The 18,041-nt window shown below is 36.2% G+C and overlaps 1 protein-coding gene across 2 annotated transcripts in view; it reads left to right on the top strand.

The window, feature by feature from the left end:
* Window positions 1-18,041, top strand: part of elp4 (elongator acetyltransferase complex subunit 4) — a 62,627-nt gene that overhangs the window by 16,591 nt on the left and 27,995 nt on the right. Inside the window, exons 6-9 of one of the 2 annotated variants that reach the window (XM_041275921.1) lie at window positions 1,933-2,017; window positions 4,644-4,835; window positions 10,299-10,407; window positions 12,216-12,322. In XM_041275921.1, the coding sequence (XP_041131855.1) occupies window positions 1,933-2,017; window positions 4,644-4,835; window positions 10,299-10,407; window positions 12,216-12,322 (493 nt within the window). The remainder of the gene's footprint in view (window positions 1-1,932; window positions 2,018-4,643; window positions 4,836-10,298; window positions 10,408-12,215; window positions 12,323-18,041) is intronic. The other variant, XM_041275922.1, reaches the window with a different exon arrangement.

Raw genomic sequence — 18,041 nt, 5'->3', positions numbered from 1 at the left:
ATACTGGTCCAAAATCATACACTGGAGCTAAAGATGCAGTGCGGTCATGCACATCAATATAAAGCCTGGAAGATTTCACATGTACACATTCTTTGCCTCTGCATATCGACTGACCTGTGATCCTGAGCTGTTTTGCCTCTTGGGCATAACAGACAGTTCTCTCACCGGATATTCACCCACTTAGTAAGCTTCAGCGTTTATACTGCTTAAAAACAAATTACCATGCATCTGTTTATTCACGCTGCAGCATAAACCCAGACTTGATAATTATGAGACGATAACAAGATTATCTTTCTATAAAAAATTTTTTTTTTAAAAATCAATGTGCATTCACTTGACTCAGAATGAACAATGGAATCTTTCATAATCTTTGTTTACTGAGTTTGTTTGTTTGTTTGTTTGTTTATTTATTTATTATTCTTTTTTTTTTTTTAGAAAGTTGCAAATTTGATGCCTTACTTTGTATTTTTATTGTTCAAACTTAAGGTTTGTTTTTTTGTTTTTTTAAAATTAATTAACCAAGGTCACATGCTTCCTTGCATACAAGCCCAAAATAAGTACCTGTCGTGGCTCTTATGAATAGTAATGCTATGACATTTACCTGGGTAGATTGGCCATGATACATCATTGACAGCTGTGTATTTTGACAGATTAGCCAGCGTGATGGTTAGTGTACTGGTGCATTGCACTGTGCTGACCCTCAGCATAAGAATGTCCACTTTGTTTGGCTGTTTTAAAACTAGCCTTAAAAAGTGGAATTGTTCCACAAGTGATGTCTGTAGGTTTGTATTACCTGAGCTCATGGGAAGATCTGAATTCATATTTGAATTGTAGTGCATTATTATTATTATTGTGGTCTAATGTATTTGACAGGTATAGAAACGATTGCACCTGTGTGAAGATCCTGACACCTGGAGGATTACATACTTTTAACACACACATCAGTGTATGGGGTTTGCTGACCTACAGTATATAGATGCTTTGTCTTCCATGTTAGAAGTGTGTATTTCAGCATGATCTGAATATCTGGTAGGTGAATAATATAGAATAACTATATATAAAAAAATTAAAAATCCACATATATACATGGTATCGACTTAGCATGTCATGATTCCAGTGTAGAATTGTGTGTGTGTATACATACATACATACATACATACATACAGTTAAAAAATAAATAAATCATGGGGAATCCTGTTTCTCTTGCAAATTAATATGTTTGGGTGGGAGCAAATAAAGTCTTCACGTCTGCAGGTTGTTTTGTTAAAATAAAACCATTGTAAAAGATGAGCTCAGGTGAAGAGGACATTGATCAGGTGTGCTTGGAATAGCAGTTCATTAACAACGTGTTAATTATCTGTGATTTAACACAGAAATGCTATGGTGGTTGTGTTCTTTAAGGTGCTTCATTAAATCATTAATTTTCTTGGAGGTAAGTGAGGCTGACATAATGAAGCCATCTTGGTCTCAGCAGATTTTCTCTTTCATGGAGTGTCAGGGTACAGAGGTAGTTAATAGCAGACAATCACAGCTGACTTCTGATGTTTTAATTGATTCATTTCAGTTATCAATATTTTCCATCAACTCTGGGAAATGGATTACAGACTGCAGTGCTTTGTACTTGTGCCAGCTATGCGGCAATGAAGTGTGATCATCAAAGCTGTAGCTGCCAAACTGGTTATAAAAACAAAATCTAATGCATATTGTAATACAAGTCATCACATACAAGTTAAATGAATCTGCATTTAAATAACATCTCCAAAAATCAGAGTTCTGATAACAGGCGTTACCGAGAGGAAGATGGGGGATTATTCCAGCAGGTTTTGTCACTATACAGGAAGAGCACGGCTAACTCTGCAGCTTGATCTGTATTTTGCCTCTAAAGCCTGTTTTTAATCTGTTGCTCTGCATTAATCCTTTTTTGTTCTACAGTAATATGAACATGGGCTATATCAAGCTGCTGCGATCCATCCAGGGAGTCATCCACAAGGAAGGATTTGACGGAGCCGGTCCCCAGGTAGGAGGCATGAGCCCACTACGTCTTCTGTAATCAAGTAACTAATGTTGTTTTCATAACACTCTCTGGAGGGTTTGAACCATGAGGGTTTCGAATAATCAACAGTGAACAAGCTGTTTCTAAGCACTGACGAGGTAAACAAGCAGAGCAAAGACATAGTGTGGGCAATATGTTAATGTTCATTTAACTCTCACTCTGCGTTTTACTCGGCTCTCTCTGGAAATAGATAGGCTGAGTTAAAGTTCTTTCATTATTAAAAGAGAAAACATAAATACAGGAAAGAAAAAAACAAAAAAAAACAAAAGGCCAGATCTATCATGATTGCAAGATGTGCGGCTGATTGTCGTTTTTGGTAAAGCCACAATTATGAAAATTAAAAAGTGTTTATCTCATTTAGGAATTCTAGTGAAAATCTCTATTTGTTCTTTTTGTCTGTGTGTCTTTTCTGATGAGGTGCTTTTAGATAGTGAGTTGCACAATACACCTTTTATGAAATGTGCTGTTTTATCACAACAGACACTCTTGTTTATCCCTGTGAAGTTGGCAGCATGTGTAACCTATCTGTTTAATTTTGGCTTCGATTTTTCTATTGAAATGACCGTCACCGCAGTGTTCACCAAATATTTGTGTGTACATTTATAATAAATATAATTAAAACAATTCTGTACCTGAAATGGGATATTGTAAATGCACAGAACATTTTTAAAATAGTTTTTAAAAAACTTCTGTTATAAAATATAATGTGGCATGTTTATTTTTTAAGTCGACCTCTTGAGTAATGAGAATTGGAATTTCGAACGCCGTCTGTCTGTAACATGCAACTGGCGTTCTGAAGCACACAGTTCTGGACTGCAAGACACTATTGTCTTGTTGTGCAACCCCTAAGTGTTGGCAAGTTGCACTGCCATATTTAGGCCAAAAGCTCAACAACCTCCCATGACACTTGCACCATCAGCCTTGCTTTCCAAAAAAAAAAACAAAAGGGCAAATATATTGCTGTTTTTAAATGAAATAGCATTCTTTTTGGTGATCACTTTTACATTAAAGCAATAGACTGATTGTTTGCAGCACTTTTGTCCAAATCCATCTTATTATAGATGAACTTGCAGTCTTTAGTGAGATTTCCGCACAGATCCGGGCAGACTTGTCTTCCCTGCGGAGTGGATGTCCCTCTGGAGAAGTAAATTGGTCCCTGACAGGCACCTCACCCCCCCCCCCTTCCCTGGAGTAACCATGGCAACAGGCATGTCATAACAGTTCCCACAGTATCGTGTGTGGAGCAGCTTCTCCAGCATGCTGACAGCTCCTTGAAAGCAGGACATTTTTACAGAAAGCAAAAAGCAAATGACACCCACACCCTGGGAGCCTTTCAGCCAAATATACTGCTGCTGTAGGTGACTGAAACAACAAGGTTTATTTTTCTTAGGTACGTAGGTTTTTACAAAAATTATGTTTATACTCTACAGTAGCACTGGCTGTGCTGGTGTTCAGTTATGGTTATTGTAAATCACAAGTTAACTAGTTCGAAGATTCAGAAGTATTCTTCAAAACACAATTTTTTCTTATTAAAGTCTGAAATAAGTCTTCAGTTTTATATAGCAAGAGGCTATATAATTTATTTACGTAGAACCATGAATACATTGCATATACATACATACATACACACACACACACACACACACACACACACCTGTTTTGGAAGTTTTTGCATCCTAGTTTAAAGCGGGATCAATAAAAACAAGAAGATTGTGGCAGATCACTAATATATTTGATAATACCTCCATATTATTTTTTGGCTAGAGGTGTAACTACCAATTGTTTTTCCCTTTAGAAAAAACAATGGAATTAATGCTTAATGAATTTGGCTCAATGTATATTCTTAGCAGTTTGCAGTTAATACTTCGGTTTCAAATATGCCAGCTTTTGTTAACATAATATTGGTATTTCTGTGTTACAGGTTTAAGCAGGAACTAGAAGTGTAAAAAATATTGATCATCTTTATAGCAGGAATTGATTGCAGTTGGAGGCCTAGCACACTGTGATCCTGTCCTGGCACTTCCCTAGTAGTTCTGTAGCCTTTTGCAAGACCTTACAGCCAACGTGCCTTGTTGATGTGCCAAAAATGCAACTTGCTTTTGTATGTCATCAGACATTCTGAAAGCAAGTCTAGACAGCTTTTCAAAATTGTATTGTCCCCCTGTCCTGTGGCTCCTCTATTTGACAATTGTTTCGTATAAAATGTAACTGTGATGTTTTGCTGCCATAACAATAATAAGCACAGCAGTATGACTTTTGTGTTATAGTTGACAAAGGTGCAAGATAAAAACATGTGATGATTTAGGTATTTCTATGTATGTGTGTGTGTTTTAAAATTTTGAATGTGTTATTACTGTATACCTCTGTCTTTCTACATTCTTCAGCTTCTCTATGTACGTATTTTTATAAAACAAAACAGGACGTTTTGTAAAATGATCACGCTCTTTAGAAATAAACTGATTTTCGGTGGGGGGGGGATACTGCATAAACCTGGAAAACTTTGAAACATTTACAATGAAGCTGTTTTAAATGCATCACATATTTTTGTGCAGAGGTTCCTAACTGTGTTATTTTAATTTTATTTTAATAGAACAAGCCAAGAAGCATTCTCAGGATCGGAGTCCATTCGCTTGGGTCAGCCCTGTGGGGTGATGATGATATCTGTTGTAAAGAGAACCCAGAACATGCCCACAGCCTGACGACATTTCTGTACAGCCTGCGTGCACTTCTCCGAACATCACTTTCTGTTTGTATGGTTACAGTGCCTTCACACCTTATCCAGGTAAGCTTTATAAAAAGTATAAACTCCTCAGCCAAAATGCTCTGGTGACCTTGAACTCTAATATGAGTGACGTATTCTGGTCAAGTGAGTTTTTTTCTCACAACAGCCAGACCAGCGTGCCTTAAGCACGGCTGTCTACTTGTACGATCAGGTGAAGATCCTTTGTCCATCCTTGTTTTGGCCGTTTGAGCAAACATGCCTGATTTTTAGTGAACTAGTAGCACTGTAGGGTGAATTATCAATACCCATTAATGTGTACAAGATGCTATTTAAGGCAGACCTAACTCATTACACATAGAAATGTGTGTCTATGAGCTAAGGATGACCTTGGCATTGGCCAAGATTTAATTGGAACCTTGAACTTAAATGTGAGAGACCAGCACTATCAGGCAGCCAGAGCTGTTGAATTTCATACCAGAATAAATGGCTTTCAATGTTCACAGCAGAGTAAGATACAGAATTTCATATAAACATTAGAAATAGTAAAAGTTCAAAAGTATTTAAACAAAGTACTGACTTTTATCTTTTAGGTTACATGCATTTAGCAATTCCCAAATTCTCCAGATAATGAAATGCAGTTTTGGGTAAAAACTGCATAATGACTCTAATTTGGGAAAACATTTATGTTGATATGTTGAACTTCTCATACTTGTATTGTGCCTGTGTTTCCATTTCCAGTAACAAAAGAGAATTATTTGCGATGTACATCATATACAGCAACATGAACTAAGGACTACAGTTTCTATTGTTTGTGTTTTTGTATGTATTATGCAGGAGGTACATATCTAAATTGCTGTAATGGGTACATTTTAAACATCCACTTAAAAGGAATACATACCTTGCGATAATAAAATACATTTTCCATGTAAGGCTTCGGACTGACTGTTTTGAAGGCTGACCTAATTTTACAGCCAACCAGGAATCGCATTAAAACGGAATACAATTGAAGAACAGAGCATTGTACCCATTCAAGCAGTTTGCATTTTTAATAATATACAAGCATCATTTTATCCCGTACTAGCTGCTTCTTCTCCATAGTTATATCTCCAACCCACCCCCACCGAACTGCAGCAAATGTTCCGGTAAAGTCCATTTTAAAAATGGTTAAACTTCAAGCTGCTGCAGCTGAAGAGAGAACTGCCGAGTGAGCTGTCATTAAGGGAAGCGGAGCTGCAGAGGGTTCTTTTTTTTTCGGAGGCCTGTGTTACTCTTTTCCCAGGGCCCCCGCTGTGCAGTTGTTTCACTCGCCAAGAAGCCTGTTAAAGAGTCCCCCTGAGCATGTGTGAAGCCCTCCATGTTAATAGTTAATTGGAGAGGATGGCAAGATGAGAGGACAGCCGAGCATGTGGGCTCTGAGGACGGACCTTTACATTTAATGACAGCAGCTGTTGGCATTGTTAAACAACTCTGTTTTATAAGTTTTGAGGCAGATCAAAGACGCTCTTAAGAAAACGGATGAATTGGGGAATTTTATGTTATTATATAGTATTATGTGTATGGACGCTTTTCTTGTTTGTATTCATCTCTAACTCTGTTTTCATTCAGTCATTGTCCCAGGGCCTGGCAGAAACAGATAATAGATCTAATGGGATCTGATAAAGAATTGGTTTAACTAGTTTTCTGAAGCATGTCTGGTAGTTTTTAAAGATACATCTAGTGAAGGGAAACTCGTTAAAAATGAAGTATGAATCAATCTCATAGTTTAACATTGTTCAACAATCCTAGCTTCATAAAGGCAAATACTCTCATTGGGCTACCATAGGCAGTTAGAGAGAGTAAATACCTTTGGGTAATTATTTGTCTAATGAAAAGTCTGTATTAATAAGGCTTATTTTAGCATTTCTCATGCAGGCTAATGAGTTTCCTTTCAATCTGTTATTATCCTTATTCCTTTTGATATGTTTAAATATTAATCTACTGCAATATTAATGCACTGGTGCTTTAATAGCTAAGTGAAAATATTTTTTAACAGTACCATTTACTAATTTTATTATGAAATTGTTGAAGTTCATGTGTGTGTGTATATGTATGTCTGTGTGTGTGTGTGTATATATATATAAATAAAATATTTTTGGCTTTGCTTGTCAGCCTAATGACGAAGGTAAAAGTATTCTGCTAATTGTAGGTTGTGGCTTACTGGAAATGTTGTAGTTCATGTTTTGGTCTTTTGGATAAGCAGAATATTTTTCATATAAGTAGTGTGTTATGCAAAAGATGATTTTCTGTATTCCAGTATGCAGCATTGATTTATTTATTCTCCATAATACTGATTCGGAAATCAATTTTAGTAAGCCTCTCAAACAAGCAGCCTTCAGATGGAGGAAAATATCCCACGACTACTGGTGTTGACCTGTAATCCAAGATGGCTACCACTTGGGTGTTTTGTGTCTGTCGCATTCAGAAAACAAGAAAACATTAAACTGATGTTTTTAAGTCTAACAGGACTGTTTGCATTTGATATGTGAAACATTTGATTCTATACATATTTTTGGATATAACCCAGAGTCTTCCTTGTCTGAGGCCTTGGGTTCAGCGCAGTGTGTCAAAGCCCTCGTCACAGTGTGGAGATAGTCGTCTGTTTAGGCATATGGAATATTTGGCTGCTGGAGTAAGCAGTCTGTGGACGGCCCAGTGTCCAAACATAGACACAACTGTTCTGTAAGCAGAAGGGAGGGAACCCCTGTATTCACCCCATTCTGAGAAAGTGATGACACTGTTAAAAACAGATGCCTATTTATGTCTTGGGTCTTTAATACTTGCTCAAATGATGAAGTCTATTTTAAGAGATATCTCTTTTTTTAATTTGTTTCGGTTATTGTTTGTAATTTAACAAAACATGAATTGTAATAGGACAATAGTAGTATAAGATACAAGAGATTATAGATATAAGAGATGTGAGTGTATGTATATATAAATATATATAAAACAAGACAAGCTTCCCTCCAGATTGGAGACAGATAATAAAAAATAAAAGCTCTAAACCACAAATGTACTCCGCTTTCTATTAATTTTTAATTAGCCCAACAAACCGTACTGAGCGCTGAAAGCTTCCAAAGAGTTGTTAGTGCCACAATTGACCTTAAAGTTGAATAATAACTCGCACGCGAAGCAAGTGCCGCTTCAGCATAGCCGAACTCGATGCAAAGAAGTCCTGGGAGATTTAAAAACAGCAAACCAAATGGCAGTTGAGGGTTCCTGGGATGGAGCCTTCTGGAAAGCTAGGAGCTGGGGTAGTTTTGCAGCCAGGTTTTAGATGAGAACAGTGGGGGAAAAGGGCCGATCTGGGAGCTGCTGGTTGAAGGCCAAAACCCAGAAAAAGAAGCCTGGTTAGTTTGGGGAAAAAAAAAAAAAAAAAACACGAGGCACCACCTTTTAACTGTAGTGAAAAAAAAAAAATACAAATACAATTAAAATCTTTTTTGAAATCTTACTTACAGTACTTGTTTACAACATAGAAAATTCAAAGTAATCCCAATGCTTTCTTTTAATATAAAGTCCAAGGCTATAATTGCTTTTTTAAACTAAGTTTTGTTGCACATTCAATTCATATTTGTCGATTGGACAATATAGTATATATTAAGTTAGTATATATATATATATATATATATATATATATATATATAATATAATGTCATATTTTGATTGCATGCTTTTAGATAAGCATAAAACAGAGTCCCTAAAGTGTTTAATAATAATGAATCACAATCTTAATTGAAAGCATTAATGTTTTAAAATAGGACCATTTCAATATAAAAATTGTATAAGGATACAGCGACAAACACGGAAAGGGGTATTTCAAATATTTAAAACGCAGCCCATAAATAATGCAGGGAAGCTTATCTTGTGTTTTAAAAGCAAAGCAGGTGAGATCCTAGCCAGCAGGGGGAGTAGTCTTCTGTCTTCCACTTTGATCTCATCACTTTCCCACCTGCCTCGCTTCTTTCCCAGCCAGTCTTCCATCTGGACCTGGGTCTGCCTGTCTGTTCCTCATGACAGCCTGTAATTTTGAATGTAATACAGGATTAGTGTAAGCAGATTTAAATCTTTACCAGCACAAACAGCTGAATGCGCTGCTGCACTGTAGTTTTATATTACTATTTTGAAATTTAATACACCACTCTATTTCAGACCTTATTGACTGTATAAAAGCAACCACAAATGCACACACATACATATTCATATAGCATTGTTATATCGACTACAACTACTAATACATTAGGAGACGGCAGTAAAAGTAATTATTTTTTGTTGTTGTTGCTGTTTTTAATATGTGCAGTGGGCATGTTTTATTTTGTAAAGCATTGCTAATATTGGGTATGAGTTATTAAAAAAAAAAAGTCTTATAGACAGTGCATATTTTAATATTAATTTGCTTAAAGCACTTGATTTAGCAGCGTATACTTTAACTTGTTGAAAATCAGTAAATTAATATTTTCAATAGAAAACATGAAGTGTTTGATAAATGCGTTCGTAAAATCGCCCGCCCGAAACCACACAAAAAATTGGCAACTCATACGAGAAGAGTTGTTATTACTGTTATTTTAGAGGGCATGGGCAATAAATCAATATACTACCGCTTCAAAGTGTCTCGGAATCATCAACATTTTAATTGTGATGTCATGTGATGTAGACCTGACTGTTTTAGGTCTGCTATTAGAACGCTACTAGAGAACACTGCAAGTTGTGCCAGAGTCCCTAATTTCTTGAGCGTTTGTTGGGTCTGTTGTGGAGATCTCGCAGATACATGTGCTGTAGTGAAACAAGAATTTCAGCCCCTGCTTAGTTGCTTGACCCACATGAAGATCTATCAGGTTTAAATCCAGTGCTGCTGGTGAAATTGGGAGCCATGTTTATTTAGCACCATGGGATGGTTTAAGACGTTGATTCTGCCTGGTTGGAGGTTACTGCATCTGATAATAGTGTGAGATTTATTCATGACCTGGATGCTTCCATCTCGCCATGTTTTAGTTATACAGTAGGAAGCTTTTGCAGTGCTGTCTAATAGTGTTTTGTTGTTTTATTTTTTAATGTTGTATCAGTATTTAGTACACCAGCCTGGCACCTTTACACAGAAGTGTTAGTTTGCTCAACCCCTGATGTGTACAGTGGTGGGTTGAGTTTAAAATGTTATGTATCGCATATACCGCCTTTAGTTGGCACGTTATTAAGCATGCTTTCCCTCCCTCATTTTAACCACAGGAGTCTGATATACGCACACTTTAATGTCTGAATGTTTTATCTGACATTCAAGTATATGTTTCATCAGTAGCATTTGCTTGCTTTGTCTAATGTGACGTTTTTAAGATTACTCAAGAATCTGAATACAGTATTATAGAGCGCATTTTAAAATTATTCGATCTCATTATTAGTCCTGAGAAAAGATAATGATGACCTAATCTAAGGCTGGCAGACTTTTTAACATTTTAATCACAGTTTTGCATTTTAATTTCTGTGCTTTTACAGAACAAGGCAATTATGGGACGCATAACGAAGTTGTGTGATACAGTGGTCAGTCTGGAGTCATTCAGCGGCTCGGAGAGGGAAACTAACCCTCTTTACAAGGACTATCATGGTAAGCCCCATCTCCAGCAGCACAAAGAGACGGCCCACAGTGCTTTTTCAACACTAGACTATTGACTACTAATTGGTTTGTCTTCCGAAAAGTGGTAATTGATTTAATTTCCAAAATCTGCATTTTAAGTGCCCCAACCCCCTCCTTCTGTGCTTTCAGTCAGCAGTGGATTGGGTTGTTCCTCTACAAAAAAAAAAGTGCATTAGGGCTAAGAAGGAAACATGGCAACTCCTTGCATGTTGTCAAGACAGATTACTGAGACATGGCTCAATCAGACGTGCATCTCAGCAGACAGGCTTTGGGGAATTCACAGGCAGAGGAAGCCTGGCATTCATCTGGCCTCTGGGCCAAAAATGTCAAGAAATCAATATTATAATGATATTGAACTACACAGCTCAATATTGTTTAAATTGAACAGTAGTAATGTATTACTCTTCAGCAGCTAGGACGTTGTTCAAGGATTAAGTGCAGTGTACTGCCTGTTTCCTGTTTGTTGACTTGGAATCCTGCAGCGTGTCAAAATACTTTTTTTTCTGCCTTTTGATAAAGGTTAATTAAAGCAGGAGAGATGTTTTGACTTGTTTTTTTTTAATATCACATTTTCTCTCTTTTCACTGTCAAATAGGCTTTGATACAAATTGGCTTTAATCTGTCTTTAAACATTACTGTACTCCAGGACATTTTTAAGCAATCTTTTATTAATAGAAATAATGCTTTAATAAACTATATGAGCTAACATACAGCGGCTTTTCTTTTTAACACTAATAAACCACTATGTTGTAATATTCACTCAACATCCAACATGCGCTTTTTAGTTAGTTGAGCAGGAATTACATTAGATTAACTGTGGGGATAAATTGACAGAGGATTCTTAATGACATTATTATTTAAATGTATTTAATACAACTGGGAAAATGTAATTATGGTAATTCAATAATCATGTTTATTACTAAGTGTGTGTATGTATGTATGCATGTATATATGTATGATGTATTATATATATATTGTATGTATATGGTATATATATAGGATATATATCATAAGAGATATAATATATATTATATATATATGGTTGTACATAAATCTAAGTACCCTGTATATAATCTATATATGCGTTTTTTTTTTGCGTTTTTTTTTATGCAGTAAATGCTTTTCTTGTTGTTTCTTTTTTGCAACAGCAGTTCAAGGCAGTATAAAACATTGCTTCAGTAGTGTAGAGCAGTCATAACCATGTCACGCCACAAAAAAACTTATATATTTATTTATTTATTACTCATTGCCGGTGTGCTTTAAAAAAAATTAATTAATTTAAAAAAAAAAAAAAAAAAAATTAGCTATTTTATTAACGTTTTGAGTGAGACATTAACGGCTTGTCTGGAGAAACTCCTTGTGATCAAAGCTGCAGTTTAACTTTGTGTTTTGGTAGCTGCCTAGTGGTGCAGTTAATAAAATAAAGATTGTTCAGTGGTGCCGTGGGCACCATGCAAGGTGATAGCTATATTTGCTTACAGTAAATACAAGGAAAAATAACACAAACGTCCAGCAGTTGTGACAAGGATGGTGATCTCTTTTTATATCTGCAGTCCAGGACCCAAATGCAATTAGTTTTCCTTGTAAATGAATTGTTGTTTGTCTTGTTCTGCTTGATTACTTGAGCACAATCACACCGCTTGCTTCATTACATCTGGGGCTGAACTCCAGTTACAAGAAGGCTGAGGGGACCTCAAATGTGCAGAGTAAGTCACATTTATTTGCCCGGTTGACAATCTGTTTTATATCTGTTCTTTGTTTTCTGTTCCTTCCACAAGGTTTGTTACACGTGAAGCAGATTCCTCATCTCAACAGTTTAATGTGTGAAGTTCCTGACACAAAGGATCTTGCCTTTAAATTAAAGAGAAAGCAGTTTACTATAGAGGTAGGATATATAAATAATTCCCTTCTATAACACAGGAACAGATTACAGGGTGCTTCCTTTTTAAATGGCATTCTTTCTCATTTTCCCACTTTTGTCATTGTGTGTAGCATTTGCACTAATGTTTAAGTTTTAAATAAGTCCTGTTTTCTATAACCTCATTTAAAATTCTATATAAAAATATTACGGTTTGGTTTTTCATCCAACTATGTTATCAAACAAACAATAGTAAGACAATATAGACCATTTCAAAATAGTGCTCATATGTATATTTTAATTTGCCAGTTTATATTTTAAAACTAAATGTGGTTTGCTCTTAGAAAAAAATGTGGATCAGTTCCTATATGAATCAAGACTATTTATGAAGTAACAATTAAGATAGTATTGTCTTCAGTTTAAGTACTGTATATATTTTTTCTTTTTATTTTTCTTAGAGTCTAGAAAAAGACTTTTGTTTGCACTTGACTATTGAATAACTGCTGGCTGCTTGGTTGAAATAATGCACATAAAAATGTGGGAGAAAAACAACAAACAATACAGAGGTACAATACACTTGCTTTTACTGAATCTTTTTATTTTGTCCAAGAGCAAGTGAATACAACACTGTTACCCTCAATTAAAACCTATGTATTACCAAGCTGAATGTAAAGAAACGAATGACTTCAGAGGAAGGTCTTTGGTGATGTGATAGTTATCTGTTCCTACAGTCTATGCAAAGTTTTTAATGAAACACATAAAACAAATGGGCAGTACTGACAAATCATTTTACTTTGTGTCTCTTCGAGTGGAAGGAATTTATGCAGGCTACTTGTCTTTGCTGTTTGAAATAAGAATACCCACAAGCAAATTAGCATACTTTTTAGTCTCTCATCCACTACTGGTCAATTGGGTTGGCAATGCTTTGGTGTTTGAGGCTTCACCCTAAAGTGACCAGTCTGTCCCTTCTTTGACCCTCTGGCCTCTTTAGCTGACCACTTGATTAAGCAACTTAAGTGAATTTTTTTTTTTTTTTTTTTTTTTTTTTTTTTTGCATTTTCCTGCTACTTGAATTTAGCAAGCACCACTACCCCCCACTCCTGAACAATAAATCAACAAGGGCCCTATCAGGGGACAAATTAAGAGGCCCTTCTCCTAATTAATGGGCATTACCGGTCCTCATTATCTAATCACGTGGAGAGTAGTTAATAGTTAATCATGAAGCCAATTGTTGAATTGGGTCATCCACCGAGCAGAGCTGGAAAGCCTCTTCATTTGTATCCCGCCCCCCTTTTAATAGCCCCTTGACAACAGATGCAGGAGGTCTATAAAAATCAAGGTGGTTATTTGCAATGACCTTTTAATTGCTTTCCAAAGACAGTTAAAGTTGAAAGAAGTTCAGCTGTTCCTCTAGAGTTTTTGACACTGCATTGTAATGCCAGACAACACTGTGTTTTTGTTTTTCCCATTGTCTCAAAGCCCTGAATGTCTTTTGCGTGATTCTCAAAGAAGCCAACAGTAAACTTTCACTTTATTTGCACATTTCTTTATTTTGATGGTCTTTTTATTTTGTAAATGACAAGTCCTTTTAAAGATCAGCTTTGGGGAAAAAGTCATGCTTTTTACAGTGTCTTAGGTAATGTAAATTATATACAATACAGTGTTTAAATCCTTCAAGGGTATTTGCTCTAGAAGCTGGTCAGCTCCCGATGTTTTTTCACTGCAGTTCTTTTCGTCACATGAAAAAATGCATTTTTCTAATGCATTTATTTAACTCTGTTTTAGCACAGAAACAACTATATATTGGGGGGCATATGCTTATTAAAGAAAAAAATACAATCTTGATTTTCTCTCGGCAAATTTGGTTTGAAACACACAAATAAAATGCCTCCCAGTGTTTAGCAATGTGTTAATACTTCAGCCTCCCATCTAGACAGCCAAGAGGAACAGCAGCTGTGTAAGTTTACATTTAGTGCCTGTCATATATGACAGGACATTTTCTTAATCTACGACAAACCACCCTTTTACTAGACTTTCTGCCACATCACAAGAGTAAAACACGATAACTAAACAGCAAAAGCTACATATTTTTTATTATTTTATTATTTTTTTGCTCAGTGGATTTTCTGAAATGAATAGGCTTGTGTAAGTGGAGCCTGAAGAACAGTTTCCTATCATATTTGAGAGTGGTCCCTATAGGTCCTAGTTCAAGGAGTTGGAGAAAAGTCTAAGACTTGCATCTGGTCTTTGGCAAAGATATCTACTGGCAATTAATTATCTGGAAAACCCTCTGACTTGGGTGCTAGTGTACCAGTTATTGGCAAATGCAGATGGGGCTCACCTTCAAGCGATTGCAAATTTAATAGTTCATGTTTACAAGTAATGCATTTTACAGTACTCTGGGCAAGGCTGGAACAATTGTTTCACCTTTTTTTGTTAATAGAGGTCTCTGTCATTCATATAACCTTAGTCTGTGTGCTTGATTTAGTATTTTTAGAACTGAAAATTTAATAAATGAATATGGGGTGGTGTTTTATGTGGATGATAACCAGAATATCAGAATAGACTTTTTTAATTTAATTTATTTATTTTATTTAAGAACTTAAAATTAAGTTGTTGTTATAGCTGTTTTAAACTTCTGGTCTAATGTTACCCTGCATTTTTTATTTGGAATATTTAATCAAATATTTATTTGCCCAGTTTTACTGTTTTAATCAATGAAATACTAGGAATTTACAAACCCCATAGTCACTTTGTTAACAAAATAATGTTGTTTGTTTTATGGAAAGCAGAATTTCAGTCTAGCAACACGATTCACCGGGGTGGGGGTGGAATATACCCAGAAAATAAAATATGAAAGACTGTCTAATCCTATTTCGATTTTTATTTTTTGCTTTGGAACCTTCATTAGAAAGAAAAAAAAGCCAATTGACTAAATTATTGTCCTGAATCTGTAGCAAAAGGTATAATCCGATATTCAGCCAATTCGCACACTCCATAGCTAGCTCTCCTAAGACAAGCAACCTGATTAGATATGACACCAGTCTAGTTCCCACTGCTGTTATGCCAAGTATGATGGTCAGACTTCAAAGGGCTCGAGGCATCAGCAGGGCAAGTTTTGGAGGCCAGCTTTGGCCTGGCTGCTAATCTCCCTGCTAAAACCGCAGCGGTCCTCGCACAAAACGAGCTTACACGACACAATCATGTGGTATTAAGGTTTGGGTTGAGTCATGCCAATTGTCTTTGATTTTCTGATTGTTGACTAAAAGATGGCTACATAGTCAGACATGTATTCAAACTCGAATGATTCAGTAAGCTGCCCAGTAATTCAAAACATTTCACTTTTACACCCCCCCCCCCTGGGGACCCAACCCCCCTTTCAGCAAACGCATTTGCCGAGAAAAAAAAAAAAAAACTAACAAAACACATGCAATTGTTATAAATGCTACTAATAACAGTAAGCGCTCCTGCTCTTGGAATGTTCGAACTGCGTACACTGCAGCAAGTCTGTATGTTTTTGTAATATTACTTTTATTTGCTGCTCGTAGTGCCCTCATACAGAAGCAATCATTTTATTTAAGGCATGTTCTAGGTGTTGGTAATTTGCATGTTCAAGGCATAACATATTTGAACTATACCTAGTATCTCAAGGCATAGTTTAAACTCATTGCCTTCTGCAGAAATACAGTGCCCTTTGGGGACAGCAAACTGCCACAAGCAGCAGTAGATTAAGGGTCATGGAGGAGCCAGTGCTTAAATGTCCTCTCAGCTAAAGTGTTAGACATATATATGAGCAGCCTTAACTAAACAGGCTGGGAATAAATAAAGAAGTACACTGAACATTTGATAAGAGAATGCATTTACTAATTTCGTGGCTTAGTTGTTTGCACATTCCTGTATTTATTAATTTATTTGTTTATTTATTTTTTAAATAGCTTTCTTTTGTTATTTTTTATTTTTTTCAGGTGCTTTAAATGTGAATGCTTAATGCCAAGTTTGGCAATTTTACTGATCCACAGTTTGTCTTGTCTACTTTTTTTTTTTTTTTTTTGTGTGTGGCTGAAAAGTTTGTGTTTTTTAGTTTGTCAGTCTTTTATCTCACAATAGTAAATTCCCTAAGTTAGAAAATCTGAACATTTAAACGAAGAAAAGCAACACAGATACAAACATCTTGACCGAGCCATCAGCTATTCATGAAAATTAATCTCCTCTGTAAAAAATTTAAATATATGGGCTGTCTTGCTGATATGATTGCATAAGCACTCTGTCCTTCTAGTTTACTGATTGGCTAGTGCTTTATAGTACTGTATATTGACAAGGTTCCATTCCGAGAACAGCCTAGGGCTCCATGGGTAATATTCACAATGATAGAAGCTGCCATCCTGCTGACTTTCCCCAAAGGCAACTCAAAGCCTGTTTACTTTTGCATCCATTTTACATGTTTCAGCTGAGTTTAGACGGGCCATAGCGTAGGCCTCTGTTACTTGACTTGACAAGGTAGGTAGAATCAGATTATTAACTAGTTGCTTGTCACATGATGGCCACACATATGCTGAAGCAATAGTAGATGATATCTAAAACGTAAAGCCTAATAAACCTGCTGCAGGATTTTTAGTGACTAAGCCTTTACTATTTGACATGGAGCTGCTATCGTGCCTAATTCCCCACACTGTTTTATTGTATTTATAAAAAGACCACCTATAAATTGTTACTTGTACAGACATTTCTTTGAAATCACTTATGCTTTTATTAGATCTTCAAGCAAAACAATCCAATTCATTCCATATCCTTTCACAAGTGTCAGAACTATATATCTGTTCTAGTGCCTGTCTGAAGATCAGATGAAGCTGGCAGCAAATGTTTAAATAAATTAAAAAGAAAGGTGTACCGTTACAGACACTAAACAAACGAAGACTAAACGTGGCAGACGCTTCATTTCAGTATTCGTTTTCACAGGTAAAAAGGTTCAATATATAACAAAAAAGTATTTAGGTATGTGTTTGCAGTCCATTTAAGATAATGCTAATAGAAGTACTTTTGTAAGCCAGTGCACAATAAGAAATTGCAACAGTGGTCCCACGCAGGATTGAACTGTTAAGCCACCAGTTGATGAGCAGTGATTAAACATGGTGCCCCCAGGGTACAATTAACCAATACCTTTGTTTGGGCAGGTAGAAGACTAAGTGTAAAGTCACAAGATTAACAGCCTCCTGTCTTTTTTCCCTTTTACGCTATGAAGGGCTCACCTTTTAGTCCGAGAAGTCGTTGAAGTATGTGAAAGGCATGCAATTAAACTGTACTTATCCACTTACTCCTGAATTACCAGACTTAAGATAGAGTAAACACACTGGGGAGGCCACAAGGTTAATTTAGAATGTAATAGATTTGTATATTGTGATTTATGGTTTTCGGTTTTGGTTTTGGAGAGCTCAGCAGTCTACAGCTCTAAACGATTCAGAATTCTGTCAGAACTTCTCGGATAGCCCTGTGCTGCTGTAGTTTGGTCGCCAGTTCAGGTTCTTGTTACCTGGAATAGTGCTCTTCCCTGAACTGTTTTGTCAGACGCTGTCACGCTAACCTACTTTTATTTGAGAAAATCTAACCTAAATTCATTTGGCACCAGCCTGCCAGGCACTGGGAAGGAACAGAGAGGAAATAAAATGTTTTTCTACAGTTTAGCATTTAGCTTTAGCGTTCCCCTTTGTTATGGGAATGAGTGTACATGTTAAGTAACCACTTACTTTAC

This window comes from Polyodon spathula, chromosome 17 (genome assembly GCF_017654505.1).
Source record: "Polyodon spathula isolate WHYD16114869_AA chromosome 17, ASM1765450v1, whole genome shotgun sequence".
Taxonomy (NCBI): Eukaryota; Metazoa; Chordata; class Actinopteri; order Acipenseriformes; family Polyodontidae; genus Polyodon; species Polyodon spathula.
The sequence above is the reverse complement of the archived record's forward strand: the minus strand, read 5'-3'. Positions and strand labels throughout refer to the sequence as shown.